The following is a 26,875-nucleotide window of genomic DNA, read 5'->3' on the forward strand; positions in this document are numbered from 1 at the left end:
AAATTTCATTTTTACAGCAATGTTCCTACGACTGTGGGCAAAGTCCTGCTTGTTCAAGTAGTGTTTCAGAAATCTTTTGTTAGTATAGACTCTATACTAACAAAGAGTTATACTATAGAGGATTCCCTGAAAGACTTTGTTTCGTTGATGGTTCAGTTCCTTCAATCTATGGAAACGACGGACACATTTAGTAGACAAACCAGTTAGCTGAACGCCACGTATTCAGCCAAAGTTAGCTTGGGGAATGCTGGCTTCTGTCCAGCCAGAAACAGAGCTCCACATTGCATGCGGATTGCGCTCGTTGAAATGACCGCTTTGAGTGTATCAACTTCTGATGGACCTTGAAAATTTCAGGGCACCCATAAACCTAGTGAAAATATGCAGTGTAGAAAATAAATAGATGGCTGAATGGATGACCTTTGAAAAATTCAGAGTACCTGAGCTCCATTTCGGGAGCTGACCCTCTAGCCAACTGTGGAGGCATAAATTAAGGTGCATCATCTTTGGATACATGTTGGCGAGGTGGACTTGAGAAAAAGATAAGTCACGCTAACCCCTATAGACTGAAATTAAATACATAACGACCTACAAACAATACAGCTTCCTTATTCCCTCATAAGTGAGCCATACAGAGGCTAATCGTCAAGATACTGTATATTTAAAGATTTCAGTGGGCATAAGTAGAGATGTCCACATACATTGTGGAGCTGTTTTTGGACATAATTAGCAATGTATGTACAATGATTTTGAATGGACAAATTGTGTCACATTCCTCTGCTGACTACCACCAAAACATGGGAAGACGGAATGGGTGGGGCCATATTGATGAGGAGAAGCAGAAGAAAACAATATATTTGAATTATCAAGAAAACTGTATCCAAGTGTGTTTTTGTTTTACACTGGTTGTATTAAAGCAAGTTTATAACTCTACAAACCTATTTGTAGAAATGCCCCGGGGCGCAGTCGTATTGCCTGAAAGAGGGGGAGCCAGACACTGGCACTTTCTTCCACACTAAAAAGGACTGATAAATTGTATAAGAAAATTATGAGCAAAATTAGCACGACTTTGTTCAAAATGCATTGATTACTATTTTATGTTAAGGGTAGAAGTAAAAATAATCTCCAATCAACCAATTATTAACATTGGGGCTAACATTGGAGTCCACAAAACCGAGTGACAGCCTTGCTACTTATGCTTTTTTGCAGACTGGTTAGCTGCCGTGCTTGTTAGTAATGATCAAGAGTTAAAACGTGTCATCTCACAGTACACAAGTGGTCGATTTCATCACAACTGTATGTGTCAGACCTTTATCCATCTGGGAAGTGCCACACTAAAGAAGGATTACAATAATAATCAGTCCAGATGAGTTTGAGATTTATTTGCAGTAGTTATGAACAAAAACACTGCTACATACCTAAATTAATAGACAGCACATAATAAAATATATTATATAACACATTGAGTTGAAACCTAGATGTCCATGTGCACCCATTCATCAAGTATAAACTCATGTTATCTTCATTATTGTATTCCAAGTACAGTCAAACCTCGGTTTTCGACCACAATCCGTTCCAGAAGGCGGTTCTAGAAGTGAAATTGTTGAATTCCGAATCTATTTTTCCCATTACAAATAATGGAAAAAAATGTAATCCGTTCCAAAACTAAAAAAACCCAAACACCTTTTTTAAGCATTTTTTCATTTGCGCATTTTTGTCCGATCGCGCAACTGCAGCGCACTGCCGAACGCGCAACCGTAGCATGCCGCCGACCGCGCAACTGCACCGCGCTGGTCGCATTATTGTGACAGAGCCGTCGCTGAAATTTAGAAAATATTTTTAAAGTCCTGATGTACTTTACCAAATTTAAGTGGACCTCAGTGCGCAGGGAGCTTAATTTGGTCCGATCGCGTAACCGCAGCGCGCCGGGCGCTCACTATCGCATTGCTATAAGAGCGTTTTTGTGTTTTAGGATGGCTTTACTGCTCCCACTTGCTTTCTTTGGAGGCATGATTAGGGGTTAATACAATCCTCAAAGTAACGAAAATACAATAACGAACGGAGTCAGTCGGCATCCGGGCCGCACGGTTGGGTTTTCTTGGGTCTTTTCGGCTCATCTCGCGAGGTTCGACCTCCGAATTTTGTTTGACAACCGAAGCAAAAAAATCTCAAATTTTTCGTTCGAATTCCGATTTGTTCGAGAACTGGGGCGTTCGAAAACCGAGGTTTGACTGTACTCTTTTTTCCAAACTATAAGTCGCAGTTTTGTGCGACTTTTGTCAAAAAACGTTATTCGCGGACTAACACACATGCGCGCATATTGAGGAAAAACGTATATTTGAATTCTACATTCGGAATTGCAACACAAAATGTTGGCTTTTTTGTTTCATGTATTTTTTTTAATGCAGACTAATTGTAATGTTCCGATCAGTGACTGTGACAAAAAGTGTGGCATAAACTGTAAAACAGGTCACAGACAAAACAATTTTCACTTCCTATGACTCCATGCAAGCTCCATGCAAACTGTAAGGGATGTGGTATGAGCATACTCCAATATTTCTCTCTCTGTAGTGTTTGAGAGGAAACATTGCACGAGTGACACCACAGTCATTTAGCAATCATTGCTTTGGTTTGCAAAATGGCTATGACAATTCTCAGGTCACAGTGTTTTTGATAGACAGAAACCCAAGTAAAGAAAAAAAAATCCTATTGATACATCATTCAAGAAGCAATAACTAAATCATACTAATTTATGGCTTTTTGCATTGGGAACTAAAAGAAATTACTGGACATTACTTGAATAATATGCTATGGTCACTAAAACAAGGATCAAGCAGTATCAAACATAATCCTGCCCTTCAAGTACTGTGCAGGCAAATGCACTGTCGTGTACAATTTCACCTCTAAGCATGTCGGAAGCAGTGGTACAAGAAATTAAGGCAAAAGTCTTGAACATTCTGAGGAGCACAATGACTCACTCTCCCTTGTACTGAGGACGCCTCTTTTCCTTAAATGCAGCTAAACCTTCCAGTCGATCTTTGGTTGGTATCACCTTAGAAAGAAAAATGCAACATTAATACTCTTCACTTATTGTTACCTAGTGGCTTGTTTTGTTTTTAACATGGTGACAAGACATTCAATAAGATAGACAATTGCAGGAGTTTTCAGCCCATTTTAATTTTTTTTTACATTAACAAAAATTTGGTATTTACTGACCATGTTTCTGGCTACTATTTAAAAAAAAAAAAAAAAGTCCACAGGAAATGCACACACTAACAAATGCACTTTAGTAGTTTACATTTGGTACACAAGTAAATATTGAAATCAACAGTTGTCCTTGTGTTATAACACACTATTCTCTCCCTGAGTTAACGTTATGAGTTATCCCTTGAAAAAGATCACCTTTCATCTTGATTTCCGCACATTTTATTTTACTTCCTCAGCCATTTATACCACTACAGGCCAAAGGAATTGTCTGTATAAGAATGTTAAAACTAAATAGTTTCCCTTAAATAATTTCTAAAACAAGGGCCCTTTTGGAAAACAGTATGTTGATTTCACAGTATTTAAGAGGTGCCAATTTTGGTAACATTTCAACATGAAAGGATTTTACATGTACTCACTTGGGCATAGCATGCTTCTTCAATAGCCAAGCCAGTTGACAGATCCACCTGAAAGACACCACATCAAGTCTTGTAATCTATAATCTGAGTGTGATTTTAAGCAAATTCTATTTTATTCCTGCTGACCGCCAGAAGGCGGTACTTAAAGCACTGAATAATTCCTTCGCTGATGCGCAGTCCGAGTTTGCATACCAAATGCAAAAAGCTGTGACCCCTGGATGACCCGAGACGGGTATAAAGTCCGGTGTCACCAGAGGCTCGTTTCCTCTTTTCTTCTCGCGTGGGTTGCATACCAGTGGGTGTTTTCGGCCCTGAAGAAAGTTGGATTCGTCTTTTGACATCTTTTCCCCGCCGCCGTGGAGCCTTTGGTCGGAGCAGGATATTTTCGCCCTCCTAGGCTGCGGCTGTGGTTGACTTTGAGTATGGTGTTTTGGCGCAGTTGTAACCGTACATGTGTCCTGGCGTGGTCGTGTGCTGACCTCCACGTCGTGTGGCTTGGTTATCCCCCTTTTCCTTTTGTTTCGTGCGTTTTGCGCTTGCTGTGTGTCGGAAGCATTCGCGCCACCTTCCCTCAGCTTGTTGCTGCTTGGGCTGTCGCCCGCGACGTGCTTGCTGTTCAGGTAGCGTTCACGTCGCCTTCCCTCGGCTTGTCACGGCTTGGTCTGTCACCCCGCAACGTGCATTTGCGCTTGCTGTGCAGGTAGCGTTCACGCCACTTTCCCTCGGCTTATCACTGGGCTGTTGCCCCGCGACGTACATTTGTGGTTGCCGTCCAGGTAGCGCTCGCGCCGCCTTTCCTTGGCTTGTCACTGCTTGGACTGTCGCGTCGCGAATTTGCGCTTGCTGAGCAGGCGGCATTCGCGCCGCCTTCCCTCGGCTCATTGCTGCTTAGACTGTTGCTCGCGATGTGCGTTTGCACTCGCTGTGCGAGTGCCGTTCGCTCCACCTACCCTCGGCTGCCCCGCTTGAGCTTGTTGCAGGCAACATCCACGTCGCCTTCTTTGGGATTGTCCTTTTTTCACAATGGAGGACTCCCAGTGTTGTGTGGACTACAGTGCCCTCTTTGTGGCCTCGGACATAAGTGCTGAGCGCTGTCCGAGGTTCCTTCAAGCTGACGCCGTGGACATGAAAGGTACCCGTCCCCGGGATCAGCTGTCTACACGCTACGCTATAAGCGTTGTGCTTCACCGGCTGCTGTGGCCCGTCCCCCCTGTAAAAGGGCGGCCCCAGATCAGCAACTTGCCGTAGGTCCGTTAACCTAGATCTGTGACGGGCTTTGTTGACGTTCATGTGACTGAACGTCTTCTCACACACGTAGGTCGAGCCAAATTGTCCACTCTTTTTTAACATTCAGCACTCACTGTCCACCTTTCTTTTCTTCGGGCCCCTCATTTTAATGGAAGGATTCCAGGGGAAGGTTTGTGGGTGGCATTAGCATAAAACTGTATCTGAAAGCTCAGCGCGCGAATTACGAGAATACTGACGTCACAGCCTACACTCGAAATTCGGCACTGATAGATGAAATTACTACGTACTACTGAGTACGCACACGCACTTGTGAGTGTGCACCGAGCTTTCTGACACGGCTCCCGGGAGTAAATGCGCTTCCCCATCTACTGGGGAAACATAGTAATTGCAGGGAAAATGACCCAAAAAAAAATTAACAATACAATTTATTCAGGTTTGGCGGGCCGGATTAAACGGCCCCGTGGGCCAGATGTGGCCCGCGGGCCGTAGTTTGCCCATGTCTGGTCTAACCCCAACCACCAAGGTCCCTATTCTTATACTACTCTGGGCCGCCCTCCTGCAAGGGGGCGACTCTGCCTAGCCTGTGTGATAATGTGTGACCTTGTAGTCTTAACTGAGAGCGACTCCTACATATGTGTAAAGAGTGTCATAGAGAAGGGAAAGTCAATAAAGCAAGAGAAATGTTACAGCGATATAACGGCATAGCTCAAGCGAACTAGCTAATCATAAATGCCAAAGAGGCCTATTCTAACAAGAGCTTGGGAGACCAGGGAGTGTTTCTCTGGCCTTAATGAGGGCCGGGCACCCCCGAGTGGGCCCCGTGTCCCATCTTTTCCCCAGCCCCGCCCTCCACCGTGGTTTCGGCGGCGCCCTGTGGCTTCTGCGGGGTGGGGCTACAACACTCCGCTCCTCTTCCCGCTTGCCTCCCGGACAGCCCCAGTCTGCTAGTTCTACCCTCCGTCCCTCCTGCCGTCTGTCTAGGGTTCCTCGGGCCCAGTGGTCTAGGGACCGAGGCCTCGGGGCTGGTCGTCGGTTGCTTTTCCCACCAGCACCTCCATCACTGTCTGGTTTGGATCGGCCTCCAAACAAGACAAGCACAGACTGCAACGGACAATCAGGACTGCAGAAAAGATAATTGGAATCAACCTCCCATCTATCCAAGACTTGTACCTCTCCAGGACCAGGAAACGTGCAAGTAACATCTCTACAGACCCTTCTCACCCAGGTTGCAGTCTGTTTGAACTACTCCCCTCCGGACGACGTTATAGAGCTACGTACGCCAAAACCAGCAGACACAGAGACAGCTTCTTCCCCCAGGCGTTTGCTCTGATGAACTCACACCACTCTTAGAGTCTCAGAGTCATTACTGTGCAATAACATCCTCCTCTCCACACCTTTTTTGAATTGTCTACACTGTTTGTACTGTTTGTACCGACCCAGGACGCGCTGGAGAGACTATGTCTCTCGGCTGGCCTGGGAACGCCTTGGGATCCCCCGGGATGAGCTAGATGAAGTGGCTGGGGAGAGGGAAGTCTGGGAGTCTCTCCTGAAGCTGCTGCCCCCGCGACCCGACCCCGGATAAGCGGAAGAAGATGGATGGATGGATGGATGGATGTTTGTACTATGTGTCCTCTCTGCATCCATTGCAGCCTGGTCATCCTGGAAGAGGGACCCTCCCATCTGTGGTCTCTTCTCAAGGTTTCTCATTTCCCCTAGCTGGAGTTTTGAGTTTTTCCTTGCCCTCTTGGGAGTTTAAGATCAGGGGATGTTTGAGAATATTTGCCATTTTTCACATGTCCTGAGTGTTGTTAGTCACCTAAATGTTGAATAGAGGCTGTGATTCACCAAAGTCAAATTCCTTGTTTGGCACGCTCAAACATGGCGAATAAAAAACTCTTGAATCTTGAAGCAGCTCAGTTACTGGGCTGCGTGTGCCTTGGACCCCTGGGTGGTTTCTATCTTGACCCAAGGGATCTTCATCTGGTGCTTGACAGCCTGTGTTGGCCTCCTTTTGAGCCCCTGGCAGATGCGGACCTTCAGTGAGTGTCCCATAAATCCGCCTTCCTGCTCGCCATTGCCTCTGCGAGGCGGGATGGAGAATTGCATGCCTTGTCGGTGAGCCCTGGGTGCCTGCGGTGGCACCCGGATCGTGCCAGCGTCACCCTGTGGCCAAACTGCGCTTTTGTCCCGAAGGTGCTGTTGGACTTTCGTCAAAACCAGCCTGTGCAGCTTGCCCGATTCGTGCCCCCGTCGAGTGAGGGCAGTGTTGAATCAAACCTCTTATGCTTGTCCGGGCCTATGTGGCTGCGACTGTTAACATTTGTGCTTCTTTGAAGCTTTTTGTCTGCTATGGGGGCGTAAACAGGGGACGCACTCTTTCCAAACAACGTTGGTCCCGCTGGGTTGTGGATGCCATCCGCCATTGTTACCTGGCGTCTGGCCGCCCCCTAACATAGTGGGTGCGTTGCCACTCTACCCAGGGCATTGCCACATCCTGGGCCACCCTGAGGGGAGTGTCCCTGGAGGACATTTGTGCCGCTGCTTTCTGGTCAGCGCCCAGTACTTTCTCCAGGTTCTACTTTGCGGATGTCCCATCACCCTTTCCTTTGGGGGTGGTCGTTGGTCCTGCTGAGGCTTCCCAGTGAGGTTTTGTGTCTGGGATTCCTCGTGACAACGCTGGCATTTCTCATTCAGTGCTTTAAGCACCGTCTCCTGGCAGTCGGCAAGGATGCAATATAACGAAAGTTACGAATGTAACTACGATTTTATGAATCACGAATGACCGCCAGGAGGTCCTGTCTCTCTGAATCCTCATGTTCACGTGAGAAGATTCCGTAGGAAATGAGCCTCTAGTGACACCATACCAGTCTAGTGTCACAGGCGACTAATTTGGTATGCATACTCGGACTGCGCATGCCTGAAGGAATCATTCAGTGCTTTAAGCACCGCCTCCTGGTGGTCATTCGGGATTCATAGAACCATAGTTACATTCGTAACTTTCGTTTCCTGAGATTAATTCATTTCTTAAAATACATAATTTACTGGGATAAGACAGTTTAACGATAAACAGACTAATGGGGCTGCACAGAACATCACAAAATATTTTTGGGGGGGTTTCCTCCCCCTTAAAATACACATGTACAGTGCCTTGCGAAAGTATTCGGCCCCTTTGAACCTTTCGCGACATTTCAGGCTTCAAACAAAGTTTAATTTTTTGTCAAGAATCAACAAGTGGGAAACAATCGTGAAGTGGAACAAAATTTATTGGATAATTTAAACTTTTTTAACAAATAAAAAACTGAAAAGTGGGGCGTGCAATATTATTCGGCCCCCTTGCGCTAATACTTTGTAGCGCCACCTTTTGCTGCAATTACAGCTGCAAGTCGCTTGAGGTATGTCTCTATCAGTTTTGCACATCGAGAGACTGGAATTCTTGCCCATTCTTCCTTGCAAAACAGCTTGAGCTCAGTGAGGTTGGATGAGAGCGTTTGTGAACAGCAGTCTTCAGCTCTTTCCACAGATTCTCGATTGGATTCAGGTCCGGACTTTGACTTGGCCATTCTAACACCTGGATACGTCTATTTGTGAACCATTCCATTGTAGATTTGGCTTTATGTTTTGGATCATTGTCCTGTTGGAAGATAAAGTCCCAGTCTCAGGTCTTTTGCAGACTCCAACAGGTTGTCTTCCAGAATGGTCCTGTATTTGGCTCCATCCATCTTCCCATCAATTTTAGCCATCTTCCCTGTCCCTGCTGAAGAAAAGCAGGCCCAAACCATGATGCTGCCACCACCTTGTTTGACAGTGAGGATGGTGTGTTCAGGGTGATGAGCTGTGTTGCTTTTACGCCAAACATATCGTTTTGCATTGTGGCCAAAAAGTTCGATTTTGGTTTCATCTGACCAGAGCACCTTCTTCCACATGTTTGGTGTGTCTCCCAGGTGGCTTGTGGCTAACTTTAAACGAGACTTTTTATGGATATCTTTGAGAAATGGCTTTCTTCTTGCCACTCTTCCATAAAGGCCAGATTTGTGCAGTGCATGACTGATTGTTGTCCTATGGACAGACTCTCCCACCTCAGCTGTAGTTATCTGCAGTTCATCCAGAGTGATCATGGGCCTCTTGGCTGCATCTCTGATCAGTCTTCTCCTTGTTTGAGATGAAAGTTTGGAGGGACGGCCGGGTCTTGGTAGATTTGCAGTGGTCTGATACTCCTTCCATTTCAATATAATTGCTTGCACAGTGCTCCTTGAGATGTTTAAAGCTTGGGAAATCTTTTTGTATCCAAATCCGGCTTTAAACTTCTCCACAACAGTATCTCGGACCTGCCTGGTGTGTTCCTTTGTCTTCATGGTTCTCTCTGCGCTTTAAACAGAACCCTGAGACTATCAAAGAGCAGGTGCATTTATACGGAGACTTGATTACACACAGGTGCATTCTATTTATCATCATCAGTCATTTAGGACAACATTGGATCATTCAAAGATCCTCACTGAACTTCTGGAGTGAGTTTGCTGCACTGAAAGTAAAGGGGCCGAATCATATTGCACGCCCCACTTTTCAGTTTTTTATTTGTTAAAAAAGTTTAAATTATCCAATAAATTTCCTTCCACTTCACGATTGTGTCCCACTTGTTGTTGATTCTTGACAAAAAATAAAAATTTTATATCTTTATGTTTGAAGCCTGAAATGTGGCGAAATGTTGAAAGGTTCAAGGGGGCCGAATACGTTCGCAAGGCACTGTACATCAAATTTTCATCGTAATAGGACATTGTGTGCACAACAATTGGCTGGGGGACCAGTTCAGAGTGTATACCGCCAACTGCCTGAAGACAGTTGGTTTGAGTATCCTGTCATAGGGTTCTGCCATTTACTTGTGCCAGAACAAAGTGCTTTCACCTATTTCGCAGAATGCAAGAGTCGGTAGCGCATAAAGTGGATTGTTGTGCATTGCTGGCTTACCTCTATACCCTGATTGATAGCCAATTTTGCCATTCTCACTGCAATTGGACCCTGTGGGAACAAAAATACAAGGTCCAACAGGAGTATGACAGCATGAATAGAAAAAAAAAGAATGACAAGATGCTTTCCTTGATAGCTTCTTGCAACTAGCACCCTCTCACCTGAGGGTTAATCTCACGCGCAAGCTCCAAAGCTCGCAGATAGGCAGCATCTCCACTCTTATTCTGCTCCACAGAATGACTGACCAGGCCCAAGCGACAAGCCTCTGCTCCATCCACCACCCGGGCAGTGTACATCAACTCTTTAGCATGGGACACACCAATCACCCTGGGGAGACGCTGAGTGCCACCTGCATTGGAAAAGGGTAAGATAAGAAGCTCCGTTTATTCAATAAAATACAAGACCATCCAACATCCTTCAAAAAAATACTTTCTAATAGCAACAATCAATAAAAGAAATTAAAATAATGAATACAGTCACCATCATCTAGAATAAGAGTGTGTGCATAAAGCCTCTCAACCAAAGGTTTTTAAATTTTTTACAAGCCAAAAAATCTATTGTTCACCGTAACAGAATATAATCTTACCTGCCCCAGGAATAATTGCAAGTTTAGTCTCAACAAGTCCCATTTTTGCAGAATTTGCTGTAGGGAGAGATAACATGACAATGAAACTTTTGAAGGTTCCACATCAATGAAGAACAAATGTGCAAAGGGACAAAAGAGTAAAGTGATACACAAAATGGCCAGAAAGTCATGTGCATGTAACAGCAATAAAAATATAAACGCAACCTCTCGCTATTATTCTAAAACAAAACCTAAAAGAATCTTACAGGCAACTCTGATGTCACATGCCAGAGCCATTTCCAAGCCTCCTCCTAAGGCAGCTCCATCAAGTGCAGCAATTGTGGGCATTGGTAGGTTGCCTATTAGTGGAAATACATTTCAGCAGAAGCACAAGTTCAAGTTAGGGATGTCACAATACCAGTATTTCAGTAGTCGGTACCAAGACCTTGATTTTCCATTCTTGATACCAATTCGGTACCACGGTAAAAAACAACAAACACTTTTAAAATCACTAATCCATCTATAGCCAAGAAGGCTTGCACACAAACATAATTTTGCATATTTGAGCCTTTGTCTGGGCACTTTGTCAAAATGTTTGACATTAAATACGTTTGGTAACCGTAATGCCCCAGCTGACTCATGCCAGAATGACGGCACTTAGGCATATTCGGGTTAACATATTTATAACTTAACGTGGCACAACAGTGATAGTAAAAGGACGAATCTATAATTGGTCCGGTTGCGTCCGCCTCGAATGCAAAATATTTCCACACACGACTCTTTGTGCGACCTGGCTTCTCAACAAGCCGGCGTGTTGGACTTCCACTCCCACTTGCTAAAGCCATTGTTCTGAAACAACGAAAGTTTTCTTCTTCTTCAGTGCCGCTGACTGCTGCTCCCTGATGCTCCCTGATGCTCGCATGCATATACTGCCCCCTTCAGTTCCGGCAAGAATCGACACAGCACGCTGAGTGAAAAGTTAAATATTCTGTATCACAAAAAGCAGGTATTGACGTATTTTTTGCGTGTTGGTACCAAATTGGTACCGAAAGTATCAGTTCTTGTGACATCTCGTACTATCTAGTACAACGCACAATAATGTTGAGCAAATATGGGATAACATATATATGATTACATCAACACGACAAGTCTGTTTTTTTCATAGTTTGGCCGGTGGTGCGACTTATAATCAGGAGCGACTTATATGTGAAATTATTAACACATTATTACTTGATCATTAACACATTACTTACTAGTATAGTTGATCACTTCACGTTATTTTCACTTTAAACCGCATGAGGGCACACTCGGCCTGTGGAATAATTGGAACCGCAACTGACAATGAGTCTGGCCTCAGCCCCGCATGTACTGCCGGAGTCAGCAGCGGTGTTGTTTATAAGCGACATGGAGAATGATGATTTCGATGGATTTAATGATTTGGAGTGACACGGATGGTTCGATAAACTTGTTATTTATGCTATAGTTATTTGATATATGGTTTATATATAGTTAAATAGGCCTGTGGAATAATTGGAACCGCAACTGATGACGAGTCTGATGTCAGTGGCACATGTACTTCCTGAGTCAGCAGCGGCGCTTTGTTTTTAAAGTGACACAGGACGAAGATTTCGATGGATTTAATGATTTAGACTGCCACGGATGGTTCAATAAAATTTTTATTTATGTTATAGTTATTTGATATATATATATATAGGCCTGTGGAATAACTGGAACCACAACTGACGAGTCAGCGCCGCATGCACTTCCGGAGTCAGCAGCGGCGTGAGAGACAAAGGACGAAGATTTCGATGGATTTAATGATTTGGAGTGACACGGATGATTTGATAAACATGTTATTTATGTGATAGTTATTTGAATAACTGTTAATGTTATGTCAGGCACGTTTTCAGTTCCTTGTTTGTGTATGTCAGGCACGTTCTCAGTTCCTTGTTTGTGTTTATGTAACGGTTAGCATACCATAATGTTTAGCCTGTTGTTGCCTGTTCATGTCTGATCTTGGTGTTGGATTTTGTCAAATAAAGTTACCCCAAAAATGCGACTTGTACTCCGGTGCGACTATTATGTTTTTTTCTTCTTTATTACGCATTTTATGGCTGATGTCACTCCGGAGCGATTTATAGTCCAGAAAATACAGTAATTGTATTAAAACCAATGAATACAAGATTGGTAGATATGTAAAACTAGACCCACATGGGTACAGACTAGGGATGCACCGAAAATTCGGCCACCGAAAATTTTCGGCCGAAAATGACCCAAAAGTGCATTTTCGGTTTTTGGCCGAAAGACCTAAATCACCGAAACAACACGGCCGAAACTTGTGATGACGTGAGCAAACAGCGCAGCCAGCACCCGGGAAAACGGGATAAGAGCCAGCATGTCTGCGGTGTGGACTGATTTCACTATCTCAGAGAAAGACCCACGGATAGCGATTTGCAAAACATGCAATGCTGGAATTTCAAGAGGGGGTGCATCTGCAAAAAGTTTCTCCACGTCGGGTTTAATTCATCACCTGAAATCCAAACATCCCGATCGCCATTCTGAATATGAGAAGAAGGCGACACAGAAAAGGAAACTGACACCGAGCACGCCCACTCCGTCTGTGGCGGACGTTTTTGAAAAGGCAAGAAAGTTCTCCAGTGATTCTGCCAAGAGAACATATTTAATTTTACAGTCTTTCAGCAGGCCAGTCAGTTATAAGCCTGTAAATTATTAGTTAATGTACACATGAGTGGGGTCAAGTTAAACATTTTATTTTTATTTTATTTTTGAATTTTAATTTATATTGTGCATTGTTGTAATGTCAATGCTAAATAAATATTTTCATACTTTTGTAACTGGTTTATTGCAATGCCTTGATTTTAGTGAGGTTAGTACACATGTAGCCATAAATGCTGTGGTTCTAATAACTGACAATCATTTCTTTCGGTGTTTCGGTTTTCGGCCTTGGTTTCCTCATTTTTGGTTTTCGGTTTCGGCCAAGAATTTTTATTTCGGTGCATCCCTAGTACAGACCAATTGTAGTAAATTGAAAAAAATATTGACTTGACCAAATTTGGACCAGTTTTCACCAGGCAGTGACAATACGTGACATCCATAGGCTCCAATTACAATGGACAAATGTTTACCCAGTTCAGTGATTAGTGCTCTTGCTTTGGACACAAATGGTCCCACTTCACTTTGATGCATCTTGGCCCTCTCCTTAAGGTCTGCTCCTGTACACGAGACAAAGCAGTAAACCTTAAACCTCTTTAAATTTGCATTTACTGATTTGATAAATGGACAAAATGAAGACTGACCTGCACAGAAGATCCCTGGAACCAGACTGCAAAAAATTACACTGCGGATTTTGTTATTCTTTTTTATATCCCCTACAGCATCAGACATCTGAAAGAAAGAAAAAAAAATTAGGGCTGTGGACTCGGTCGGATTTTTGCACCGAGTCCGGCCTCTTGACCACCGAGTCCGAGTGTCCATTTTTTTATGTTAATTCATGTGACTGCTTAGTCTTTATTCAAGGCTAATTTAGATCAAAATCTAAATAATTACAACAGTTTTGTGATGGCTTTGTCTTTATTAAACATATAAACGAATACAATAAACAGATACTTTCAAGTTTCAATTCAACGACTTGAGTTTGTTCTTAGGAACAAAATCGCCTCAACCAAGTCAGCCTTCATCGCGCCGCGCTGATCAGACATGATAAACTTGAGCCCGGAAAACAGGCGCTCTACGCTGACTTGGCTGATTGGCATTGCTGTTAGTGTCCGAGTCGCTGCCTTGAGGCCGGACGGATAACGATCAGCTGTAACAAATGGGCTCTCTTTCATTCGACCAAGTGCCAACATTGCCCCAATTTCTTCATCTATGTCGGTTGGCGAGGTGGCGGCCGACAAACGCCGGCGGCGCTCAATGCTGTCAAGTTCTTTTTCAAACTCATCCTCCTCCGTCGATGTGGAGCCATCAACCTCGGCCGCATTGATCGTAAGCAGGGCTGTGGACAGTATTCCTACGCGCATTCTCAGCAGCATGATGAAAATAAAATTGAACGTATTTTTTTTTTTATTGTCGGACTCGGTCAAAATCAGCACCGAGTCCGAGTCCGGCAAAAATGACCGAGTCCGACCGAGTCCGAGTCCACAGCCCTAACAGTATAGTTTATTTAGTGTAGAAGCTTGTATATCATTGGAGTTCAGTAGTTTCAGATTGCCTAAAGAGGCCGTGAAGGCAGCAGGGGGGAGGAGACGGGAAGAGAGATCCGGGGCGCGTTGTTAGAGTGAGGCTACACAAACCCACAACTTGCCTGGTACTTTGGTAACGCTACAATTTTTATGTACCATTAGCATACCGTATCGTTTAGCCTGCTGTTGCCTGTTCTTGGTGGTGGATTTTGTCAAATAAAGTTCTCCCAAAAATGCGACTTGTACTCCGGTGCGACATTTTTTCTTCTTCTTTGTCATGCATTTTTTGGCTGGTGCGACTTGTACTCCAGAGCAATTTATAGTTCGGAAAATACGGTATATAGTTTTAACATACAAATTCAATAGTATTCATTAATATAAAAGTACATACACTACCGTTCAAAAGTTTGGGGTCACAAAATTGTTTGGATGACCCCAAACTTTTGAACGGTAGTGTATATATTTATTTAGATAATTATTTATAGATTATATATATAATCTTCTGTGTAAAAAATCTTATAATATATATGTATACTTATATTCATAGATTATATATAATCTTATACAAATATAAAATATAATTTATAATATTTAATTCATAATATTTTATTATAATAATATTTACACTACCGTTCAAAAGTTTGGGGTCACCCAAACAATTTTGTGACCCCAAACTTTTGAACGGTAGTGTACATTATGCATTTAGGCAAAATGCATTTCGGTTGAGAAGCACACTAATTTACAGACATTTGAGAAATACAAGAGGCAAACATAGAAAACATACCATTTTTACCAGATTTTTGCTTATAGCATTTTTGGCTTTTGGTCGGTTTATCCCAACAACCACTATACCTGAAACAAAAGGGTAAATGATGATTGAATGTGTTACTAACCAGAACAACATAGAAATTTCACAAATAAAAAAACACAAAATCTGTTAAACGTGTCAACACAGAGAGCACAACTAGCTATTAAAATCAAGCATTAAGATCACCATACGGAAAAAAAAACCCATTGTAAAACCAATTCAAAAAAGGTTACGCCACCTCAAACATGGCTTTTGACTATTAGCATACATTGAAGCAATTTTTTCATAAGCCAACATGTGTAGCCTACATAATTAGATTATTGTTGATCAGCAATGCAAAATAAAACTTGTAAGGGTATGCAAACAGGTAAAGATCACATGCGCCTTAAATATACAATCAAAGGTTAATTTTATGACCCACTGCATATGAAATACAAAAGCACCCGATATAGACTGATTGTTTTTTGTACGTTGTATGTTTTGATGGTGTAAAGTAGTCACATCGAAGATGTGTTTGTGTTCTTTCACACAAGGCTGATATAATTTCTTTTTATCTCTAGTTGGGCGAATAGAGAAACTGCAAAGAGCACTGGTGTTCACCATTGTTTTGAACACAAAACTGATTCGGTGACTATTTTGCCTTTGTCGTCTCATGAGAAAACAGCTTAATTCGCCTAATTTTATACCCAGCATTTTTTTCCAATCATTCAAATTCGGCAGGGTCATTAACTACCTTCTGTGGTGTGCCAAATTTAAAAGGCATATTTGATATTCACTTTGCAGTGACTATCAATGACCACTTTAGTAAACTAAATACAAAGGCAAAATGACAAATTAAAACAATCAAAACCTTACCAACTTAGACTTTTACTTTGTGTACATTTAACATGAGAAAATTAAATTTAGTGCTTTCTCTTTGTGATACTTCATGACTAATATTCTCCAGGGTGAGTAAATGTCTAACTTTTACCCATTCATTAGCAAAAACATTTTCCAGTAAGTTATGTGAACTGAATAATTGCTTTCAGGTACTGGTACAAGACGGTCATGTTTCGACTAAATCGGTGCAAGATCCAGCCACTGTAGTTTAGCGCTCGGCGTAACTCTACTTCATATTTGCAGGCGTAATGCGACAACTGTGCAAGCATCGCATACCAGAGGTTAGCCAGTGTCTTTCACGGTCACTATTGGGAGAGGAAAACATACCGTAATCTTCTCCGTCAAGGTACCTCACGAGCAAGTCGTCCTTTGCCTCTGAGCTATACTGTCGTGCTAGTGCGCCAAAGTCAAACGGCGGGCAAAAGGATATAGAGTAGCCGGCATACTTTCTTGAAGAGAAGAAGGACGAACCGAGCTTGCACGCGTTATCATTGTCTGTAAAATGCAAGCGGCAAGCTTGTAAAAGCGCCCTGCGTCCGACCAGGGCCGCCATATTTACGAAGCGTACCTATGACTTTGAACTCTGACCTTAGTCACGTGACATCACGTGATACTTGCCACCAGTTCAGAAGTGATAACGAAACGAGAGTTGTAACAATGCAAGTGTAAAACGAGAATAGGCTGTGCTAAAACTCATTCGGCTACTTCTTTTCAAGCCTTAATGTTGCGAGCTGCCCACCAGCATAGACAATAATCCAGAGATTCCAGACAGATATTGAAAAACTAGCATAAGTCAATAAAAGTACAATAATTCGTATGCTTTATTAATTGTATAAGAAAACACTAAGGTAAAATATAAAATATATAGAAAAAAGCTGGTGAGTAAGCATGGAGATTTTACACTGCATACAACTCCTTATAATAAACAATATATTTATGCATAAAAAAATCACAGGTGTGGCCCTATTACTCATTAGAAATGGGCGTTTTAAAGGGGAGGGGCAAATCGAGCCCAACATTGGCACTTGTGATAGAACTGTATTAAAAAAATGCTGTCAGTGTTACCATACCCCCAGGAAAAAAAACAAAAACAGAAGAGCTTTAACGGTATTTTGGAACACTTACTGATGGCCACTTTTTGGGCAGAGTCTGCTTGATTTGACACATCAGAGATCACAACTTCTCCATTGCATTGGAATTCATTGTAAATGCTATTGCTTAAAATAAACAAAAACAGTTATCAATTGGCACCAAAATCTACATGGACATCTCTACTTATGACTACTTCAGCATATCCCTATCTGCAGCTGAAGTGCCGTCACGTCTATTTCCTTTCACCAGTCACCAACATACGGAAACACAACGCGTTTACATTGCTCTATTGTGAACAAAGGTTTTCCAGTATGAATGCATAAAATGCACAAACATCAATAACTGACAATTCTTTTTCTGCACAAAGTCCATGAGAAAAATCATCAAAACTGACATTTGCTTTTTTGCAAATTCAAAGATGTTGACGCAGTCTGCTTTTAGGCTGAAATGAGCGAGGACTTGGGCAGTTTAGAGTTCAACACAGTATCCAGGTGACGATCAAAGTAGTTTATTTATTTATTTATTTATTTATTTCTGAAGCCCGCTGAGCAGCGTCAAGCCCATCGAGTCTACGCTCTTCTCCAAACTTGCCGCGCTGTCGATGTCCACCGTGTATTCGTTGGCCTACAAGACGCACGGTGAGGTCAATGTGATGTCACAGTGACGGCGTACAACTTACCAGGTGAAGGGAGGCCAGCAGGAACCTGCAGGCTTCAGTGCTGTCCAAGCCGTGCACAATGGACGAGAAGGCAAGACGCCGACCTGTGCCGCCCAATGCTGACACAATCTTGCTACTGTACTCATGGATGTCTAATGGTGCACGCGCCTCCTTTTGGGGGGAATGGCATCAGGTGGGGAAAGGAGTGGGAAGAGTAGCAGCAGCAGCAGCGGCGGCAGCGGCAGCAGGAGGAGGGAGGAGGAGGAAGAAGAGGAGGCGGCTGACCTGCCAAAGGAGTTTGGGACGGATCTGCTCCTCCCACTTTTGGACACGGTGGGACAAGGCAGTCTCTTGTGTGTATTCTCGACAGTTCCCCATCATCTGCTCCTAAACACGCATGCACGCACGTGACACTATCTCATTTTGTGGGAGGCATCATCACTTACCACTCGCAGCTTGACCAACTCCTCGTAAGTCAGCTCAGCTTCTGCAAGCCAACATTTGCAAGTCACCAAGTCAGAAATCCATCCATCGGTCCTTTCAACTCACCTCCAGACACGTCATCTCCTGCCGCAAACGCTTCCTGCTCCATGTTGTCTTCATCTGCATCTATACACACATGTACATAACGTACCGCTCAGGTGTGCGTATGTGCATGTGTGAGTGCTTGCGCATGTTACCCAGAAGGTCGCGCTCCCCGAGTCCATCCATAGGATCCTGGCGCTTTTCTTGGGTCTCTGCTTCCTCAGGCTCCAGAAGGTCCTCCTCTAAAGCATGATCTTCAACTTCTTCCTTGTTGGTTCTCTTAAAACGATTCAGCTTTCTTCTGAGGCGATGAATGTAGCCGAGGTCTGCGGTAAAACAACGGCTCCTTGTTCAGATTTGATGTGACTTGAAGCTAAACTGCCATGTTAGCACATCAGCGGTACCGATGCAGGAGGGTCCTTCTCTGAGCTTGCGTTCTGGAAGGTCATCTGCAAGAAGAAGTAGCAGCATTGATGTAATGAAAAGGCAAAAGATGACAGTCGAAGCCTCCAGAAGGTGCCTGAGTCTGACATATTTGTTTGAACCAGGTCCTGAAGTCCTGAAGGAGCGACGCAGCCTGACGCTTCCTCTTGCCTTTGTCGTCCAAACCGGACGGAACCTTGAAGTTCTTTCCTGCAGCCAGCATCGGAGTGGTCAAGTCCACCTCTGAACTGAGCTGAATACCCTCATCCCCTCCCCATTGAAGGCATACCTGGCTGGAAAGGTGTGTCCGCTCCCAGTGTGGCGTACGGGTCATGAAGTGGCCACAAGTTGTGTTGAAACAGAACGTTGAAAACAGGGAGGGGGGGGTTTGGGCACCATACAGCAGGGCGCGCCGCCGCATCCATGGACACAACCTGCTGCTGTTCTCGACTTGGAGCCTGAACACAACATGCCACACAGAGTAAAAAACAAAACACACACACACGCCGGCACTACATGCGGGCCAACCTGCTGCCTGTCGATGTACTCGTCTACTTCCTGTTGCACTTCCACTGCGGCGGCAGGAAGAAAGCTCTGCTCGGGGAGGTCAACCATGCTCTCGTGATCGTCGGCCATGACTTTGTAATCACCAGTCACGGAGCATGTACAATTGTACATGGGATGGAGAACATCCGAGGTTATGTACGTACAAAATAAGTGTGTGTGTGTGCGTGCGTGTGCGTGTGTGTTACCAGCATCCTGGCGAGGCGTACTCGTGGCAGAGGGCAGCTTCAAATCGATCAAGTCCTCATGTCCTGGCAGGAAAATATTGATGCGAAAGTCCTTTTGGCTACACACCACCTCACCTTTGGCACTGACAGCCACATATGCACATTAAGACCTGGAGCCCATGTATTGTTGTGAGGTTAAGACTTGCTGGCCCACCTGATGAGAGGATACTTGTGCTTGTCTCGACTTTCAGGAGGAATCAGAGACACCGGAGGGAGAGGAACCACCTTCACCCGCTACAATAACACCAACAGCCACTTTGACTGACAGCTCACAGAAAAACCACAGGGGTGTGTGCCATTTGTGCCCAGTTGGCTTTCTGTACAGGTTGTCTTTATATATGTTCATGTACTGTAGATGCGTGTGTGTGTGTGTGTGTTAGCGTGTGTGTGCGCGCGTTCTCACCGCGCTGGCTTCCGGCTTGTCCACCCAGTCAGTTGTTCTAATGTCCAGTTCGCAAAACTGCAACGACGACAGCAGGTAAGAAACTAGATGCAGTTGTGACATTCACGCGGTGCATTTCTTACGTCGTCGTCGTCGCTGTCATCATTGTGCCCGTGCACCGCTGTTGTGCCGACATCCTCACGCCCAACCGCTTCTTTGCTTTGCCTGTCACCAGAATGAAAAAAACAAACAAAAGCAAAACAATCAGAGAAAGGCAGACTTGATGTGTTGCTTACTTGTTCTTCCTGTCTCGAATGTAGTCCAATGTTTGAAAGACCAGATTATGCAGCATCTCCACCTGCAACCACATCATCGGCATCAGAGTTGAGTCACATACAGGATAGCGCAAATTGTTCATTTCCTTGTCCAAGAGCGAGTGAGACGGCGGACATTTGCTAAAAATCCCACAATACCATGCGGCGGACTAGACTGAATGTCAACTCCGTCTTCCTTGCCAATGCATACGCCGATACGCTGGTTAGTTCGATTTGCAACTACACTATATTAGTGGTCTCTAACAGTCTGTAGTGATGGAGAGACTGTTAGCGAGTTTGATTTGAACATACAAACTTCAACAAAGAGAACTGGATTGCTGACTCTCAAGCACCGCAAATGTAAATGAATCCAATTGACCAGCGTATACAAGGAAAAGACAGAGTTGACGTCCAGTATTGTCTGCTACAGTCTGATTGCAGAATGCTTAGCAGAAGAAGTGTCATAACAGCCGATTGGTCAGGCTTGATTTCTGCAAGAAACCCTGTTGGTCTTTCTCATTGAAGAACACTGAAGAAAAGTTGGAGCCTGGGTGGACATTTTAAATCAAACATCTCCAGCTTTCTGTTTACCTTCTTGCTGTAGATGCAGGCAGAACCTTGAATCAGCAGCGCCGCCTCCGCAAAGTTGAGTTGGGTTTCCCCTTCGTCCAGCGTAATGCACATATCGTCCAGCTGAAACACAGACCTTTAGAACCACATTGTGCATGTTTGTTTTGTTGGCTTGCAGTCAAACGTTTTCGACCTCTTCCAGGTAGTCGTTGAGCTCCGCCGCCAGGTCCATGTCCCAGTTTTTGATTAGCTCCCTGATAGGCTGCAGCAGGTGAGCGAATCGGCCCTCCATGACAGCGGGACCACCGACTGACCACACTCACACCTGCGCGTGGGCGCGCACGCACACACATACACACGCGCGCGCACACACGAATTTCAAGACAGCTCGAAAAGAGGACTGATCGCCAGTGTAAGAACAATATACTTGGTTGGACATGTAAATGATACATTGGAAAATGTCCATGCAAACCTACAACCCAGAGCCGAGCTTTTAACCGCAAACAAACAGATTAGTAAATGTTCAATGAAAGACGACACTACTCGGATTTATACTACTATTACTGTACTAGTGTGCTGATAAGTATATTGGCGTTGTGCCTAAGGTTGACGCATTCAGAGAAACGATAGAAAGAAGAGTCATTAAACCGACATTGACGCTTATTTAAACCCAAACCTCGTGAGACTTTACTACTAAAAAAATCACAAAGACAAACCGCAACTCACCAACGGGGCATATATAAGATCCAAGATAAAGTTGAAGGGTCTACGACAGCGTCAAAGTTCCCGGGCGAATCTTCCTCGATAATATGAAGACGACTTCCGTTTCTAACACTGATATTGAGAAGTGCTGCCGCATAGCGGTCGTTCTCGCGATGTCTGCGGAACAAGTGAGTGATTGCAGTACGCAGAAGTAACTCATTTGTTTTCCTGCTATACGCAGTCAGCTTTTCATGAAAGCAAATGCACACATATCCAGAAACCTACACAACACACTCATAATACAAGCAGGATCATGCTGAAATGAATTCATGGTTTCGTACAGCTCAGTTTGCTCGATAAGGTCATTGGTTGAGCTCTCATTATCTCACACACTCGTTAACAGCCAATCAGAGTGATCGAATTTTGCATACTGCAACTGGTGACCCATTCATTCAAGCCCTATCAAAAAATCACAATGACACCACAAACATTTTTCGCAATTCTAAACATTAACTTTGACTTAGGTTTAATGCTTCTTCGATTACGTGCATTTGATGCCATCTAACTCTGACTGTGGATGGCAGGCGGATCAATCAGTTCTCAACACTAACTTTTATGACATATGTAATTATGCATTGAGTCATGGAATGAATTACACTTGTATATTTTGAAAATATACACTTTAAAAGGAAGATGGCAATGAATCAAGTGAGCAATTGCATCCATGTCAAACTTTCAGGAAAGTCAGGCATCAGAATCCCTTTGTCAGGGTCCGGGGTGGCATACTTCTTTTGTCCACAGGGAGCAACTGTGAGCAGAATGCAGAGGGCCCAGGTGCAACTCATCAGGCTTGTTAAAGGGGAGCTCTTTAGGAGCATACTGTCGACGAGCAGTCGCCCGAGTGTCCCTTCAGTGTGATCTTCTCCATGATTGTGCCTCTAGCTCCTCGCTCATAGTTCTCGCCTTGCTTTTCTACGCCAAGTTCTTCAGATCCTCTGGTTTGCAGTAAGATCCCCGCCACAGCCACGTTGAATTCTCTGACCAAGTCTTGTGCATTCTGCTTGGAGATTACCTCCACTGATCACCGCCAAGATCCACCCCGTTCTGGCTGAACTCCTCACGCTCCGCCACTGCTGCCCCGCTCCGTGCTCCTGGCTCCGATCATCCCGCTCTACCTCCACTGCAGCTCCTCCAATAAACATTCCTCACTCATTCTGGATGTCTGAGTTGGTTTTTCTGCATGTGGGTCAAATCAATCACTAAACGATGACACCCTTGGTTAGTGGTGGCCAGAACGGTAGCTCCACCCTGGCCTGTGAAAACTCACCAAGCAAACACAAGGTGACCGACCACAATGCTGGACTTGTTCAGCGTCTTTCATTAAACATTTCCATCCATCCATCCATTTTCTTCCGCTTATCCAGGGTCGGGTCGCGGGGGCAGCAGCTTTAGGAGGCACTTCCAGACTTCCCTTTCCCCAGCCACTTCATCCAGCTCATCCCGGGGGATCCCAAGGCGTTCACAGGCCAGCCGAGAGACATAGTCTCTCCAGCACGTCCTGGGTCGTCCACGGGGTCTTGCCCGGAACACCTCCCCAGGGAGGCGTCCAGGAGGAATCCTGATGAAATGCCCGAGCCACCTCATCTGGCTCCTTTCAACGTGGAGGAGCATCTGCTCTACTCCGAGTCTCTCACGGATGACTGAGCTTCTCACCTTATCTCTAAGGGAGAGCCCGGACACCCTGTGGAGGAAACTCATTTCGGTCGCTTGTATCCGGGATCTCGTTCTTTCGGTCACAACCCATAGCTCGTGACCATAGGTGAGCGTAGGAGCGTAGATCGACCGGTAAATTGAGATCTTTGCCTTTTGGCTCAGCTCTCTCTTCACCACGACGGACCGATACAGAGTCCGCATTATTGCCAAGATACTTGAACTCCTCCACTTGGGGCAGGATCTCATCCCCGATCCGGAGAGGGCATTCCACCCTTTTCCGACCGAGGACCATGGACTCGGATTTGGAGGTGCTGACTCTCATCCCGACCGCTTCACACTCGGCTGCGAACCGCTCCAGTGAGAGCTGGAGATCACGGCTTGAAGAAACTAACAGCACCACGTCGTCTGCAAAAAGCAGTAATCAAACATTAAACATTTCGATTTCGTCAATCATTATTAACATTGGGAAGTCATCTTAAATGGAGGGTAGAGCGAGCCCAACATTGGCACTTATGTGATACACCTCTATTAAGAAATTATGTCAGTGCTCCAATTCCCCCCTGAAAATAGCTTAGATTTAACGTATTTTGGTAAAGAAGTACACGCCCACTTTGTCTCAGTAATTATAGGCCGGTTTCAAATCTCCCATTCATAGCAAAAATTCTTGAAAAAGTAGCGCGGCAGCTTATTGATTACATGGTCGCCAATAATCGATTTGAATCTTTTCAGTCAGGTTTTAGAGCTAATCATTCCACCGAGATAGCATTTGCTAAAGTGACTAATGATCTCCTCATAGCTATGGATTCAAACACCTCATCGGTATTATTATTACTCGATCTTAGTGCTGCCTGCGACACTGTAGTCTTCAATATTTTATTACAGCGCCTGAAAACCTGCGTTAGTATTTCCGGGTCGGCACTTCGCTGGTTTAATTCCTATCTATCTGGCAGGAGCCACCGAGTGGTCCATGGCAATACGACCTCTGAGCTCAATAACGTTTCATGTGTCCTGTACTCGGACCAATACTATTTAGTAATTAATTATATGATTCCGCTTGGGGACATAATACGTAAATACAACATTAGTTTTCAATGTTACGCGGATGACACCTACCGTATTTTCCGCCCTAAAAGGCGCACCTAAAAACCTAAAATTTTCTCAAAAGCCGACAGTGCGCCTTATAGGCCAGTGCGCCTTATATATGGATCAATTGATGAATTTGTTGATCCATACTGGTTGTACACAGTGCTCTGCCAAAATGTTTCAGTACGTTTTAGTACGACTAGTAAATTACAAGGTCGCATCGCTTCCCAACATTACGGTAACTGTAGTCAGGGGGCGTCACCGAATAGCTGTTGTACCCGCGAGGCTATTTCATTTAAAAATAGGCTGCTCTGTCAATGTTTCGAGTAAATCTACGGATCGATATGGAAGGGAAACATAGGTAAGTAGTACCAATGCGTTAGATCGAACTTTAGTCAGTTCCGATCATTTTATAGGAGATCGTTTGAGAAACGCGATTGTTTACACTTTGCTGAGGCTCATGGGAGATTGCGAGCTGAGGCTCGTGGGACTATGCGGATGGCTAATGCTATGACGATAGCTGCTATACGTACCAGGCTATTTCATGTGAAAATAGGCTGCTCTGTTAATGTTTCGAGTAAATCTACGGATCGATATGGAAGGGAAACATAGGTAAGTAGTACCAATGCGTTAGATCGAACTTTAGTCAGTTCCGATCATTTTATAGGAGATCGTTTGAGAAACGCGATTGTTTACACTTTGCTGAGGCTCATGGGCGATTGCGAGCTGAGGCTCGTGGGACTTTGCGGATGGCTAATGCTATGACGATAGCTGCTATACGTACCAGGCTATTTCATGTGAAAATAGGCTGCTCTGTTAATGTTTCGAGTAAATCTACGGATCGATATGGAAGGGAAACATAGGTAAGTAGTACCAATGCGTTAGATCGAACTTTAGTCAGTTCCGATCATTTTATAGGAGATCGTTTGAGAAACGCGATTGTTTACAGAGGGCTCGTTGGTTATTGGCTAGTGGATGCATACCGCAACCCTAATCAACCTCAGTTTGTTGCAGTATAGCTTCTATTTTATGCGCCTTATAATCCGGTGCGCCTTATATATGGACAAAGTTTTAAAATAGGCCGTTCATTGAAGGTGCGCCTTATAACCCGGTGCGCCTTTTAGGGCGGAAAATACGGTAATTATATATGCTGTTATCGATGACCAATGCACGGGACTGTTGTAATCTTGAGGCGTGCCTTGCAGAGATTAAACAATGGATGTCTCTCAATTTCCTTCGTTTTAACCCCGATAAAACTGAGATGTTGATAATTGGTAATAACATAGCAATAAAACGTATTATATCAGAGAGATGTAAAGAGAAATAGATTCCAAGGAAATAATCAATAAAAAGAGGGTTTTATTGTCATAGGCTCCAGCATGCCCTCGACCCCCGTGGGGACAAGCGGTATAGAAAATGGATGGATGTACCTTAGAGACACATAGAGATACATACGTTCCGTAATTTACAGTATGTAAACTTCAAACTAACTTAGCTTGTTGTTGTTTTTTTTACATTTCATATACTGTAATTTTCGGACTATAAATCGCGTATTTTTTCACAGTTTGGGTGGGGGGGCAACTTATAATGAGGAGCGACTTATATGTGAATTCTTTCAAAAATTTTGAAAAAAAAAGTGAAACCGCGATAAACGAACCGCGATGTAGCAAGGGATTACTGTCATTTGAATTTCAATTGACATCAGCAGCGCTGACATACACGTTTACCAAACTCACGTCTTTCCTTGTACTTTGTTAACGCTACAATATAGTTATATACTAGATCTGTGGAATAACGATGAGGCTGACGTCAGGGCGCACGCGCGGCGTTGTTGATAAAGGACGAGGAATTTGATCGATGGATTTAATGATTTGGAGTGACACAGATGGTTTGATCATATTATTGCTTATATAATAGTTATTTGATATATAATTTATATATCGTTATGTGGGCCTGTGGAATATTTTGAAGTGCAAGCGCCGTCAGCGGCGCGCACCCATTGTTGACAAAGGACGATCGATGGATTTAATGAATTGGAGTGACACAGATGGTTTTATAAACGTGTTATTTATGTAATAGTTTTTTTTAATAACTCTGAATGTTACGTCAGGCCCGTTCTCAGCTCTTCGTTTGTGTTTATGTCACGTTAGCATACCTATCGTTTAGCCTGTTGCTCATTCATGTCTGTTCTTGGTGTTGGATTTTGTCGAATAAATTTCCCCCCAAAATGCGACTTATACTCCGGAGCGACTTATTTATGTTTTTTTCACGTTATTGTGCATTTTATGGCTAATGCGACCTATATTCTGGAGCGACTTTTAGTCCGAAAATTACAGTATAT

The 26,875-nt window shown here is 44.0% G+C and overlaps 2 protein-coding genes across 5 annotated transcripts; both read right to left on the reverse strand.

Moving 5' to 3' along the window:
- Positions 1-180: 180 nt before the first annotated feature.
- auh (AU RNA binding protein/enoyl-CoA hydratase) lies at positions 181-16,887 on the reverse strand. Of its 3 annotated transcripts, none has more exons than XM_037265884.1 (11): positions 16,609-16,887; positions 15,379-15,446; positions 13,713-13,800; positions 13,542-13,628; positions 10,662-10,754; positions 10,417-10,473; positions 9,992-10,179; positions 9,831-9,881; positions 3,621-3,668; positions 2,976-3,049; positions 181-972 (listed from the first exon to the last, which is right to left on the reverse strand). In XM_037265884.1, the coding sequence occupies exons 1-11, from the start codon at positions 16,832-16,834 to the stop codon at positions 936-938; spliced, it is 1,017 nt and encodes a 338-aa protein (XP_037121779.1). In that variant the 5' UTR covers positions 16,835-16,887; the 3' UTR covers positions 181-935. The 3 variants fall into 3 exon arrangements, with proteins under 3 accessions (XP_037121779.1, XP_037121780.1, XP_037121781.1); XM_037265885.1 differs by having other exon boundaries at positions 935-1,022; XM_037265886.1 differs by lacking the exon at positions 181-972 and having other exon boundaries at positions 2,318-3,049.
- A 756-nt stretch (positions 16,888-17,643) lies between these two features.
- On the reverse strand, positions 17,644-21,864 carry ncaph2 (non-SMC condensin II complex, subunit H2). Of its 2 annotated transcripts, none has more exons than XM_037265839.1 (18): positions 21,763-21,864; positions 21,230-21,361; positions 21,058-21,159; positions 20,449-20,510; positions 20,296-20,377; positions 20,174-20,230; positions 19,925-20,004; positions 19,753-19,853; positions 19,508-19,617; positions 19,269-19,437; positions 19,088-19,189; positions 18,961-19,005; positions 18,712-18,882; positions 18,581-18,640; positions 18,478-18,518; positions 18,317-18,418; positions 18,053-18,202; positions 17,644-17,997 (listed from the first exon to the last, which is right to left on the reverse strand). In XM_037265839.1, exons 2-18 carry the CDS (start codon positions 21,326-21,328, stop codon positions 17,902-17,904), a joined length of 1,629 nt encoding a protein of 542 aa, XP_037121734.1. In that variant the 5' UTR covers positions 21,329-21,361; positions 21,763-21,864; the 3' UTR covers positions 17,644-17,901. The 2 variants fall into 2 exon arrangements, with proteins under 2 accessions (XP_037121734.1, XP_037121733.1); XM_037265838.1 differs by having other exon boundaries at positions 19,732-19,853.
- Positions 21,865-26,875: the final 5,011 nt, after the last annotated feature.

The sequence above is a fragment of the Syngnathus acus genome, chromosome 12 (genome assembly GCF_901709675.1).
Source record: "Syngnathus acus chromosome 12, fSynAcu1.2, whole genome shotgun sequence".
In the NCBI taxonomy this organism is placed as follows: Eukaryota; Metazoa; Chordata; class Actinopteri; order Syngnathiformes; family Syngnathidae; genus Syngnathus; species Syngnathus acus.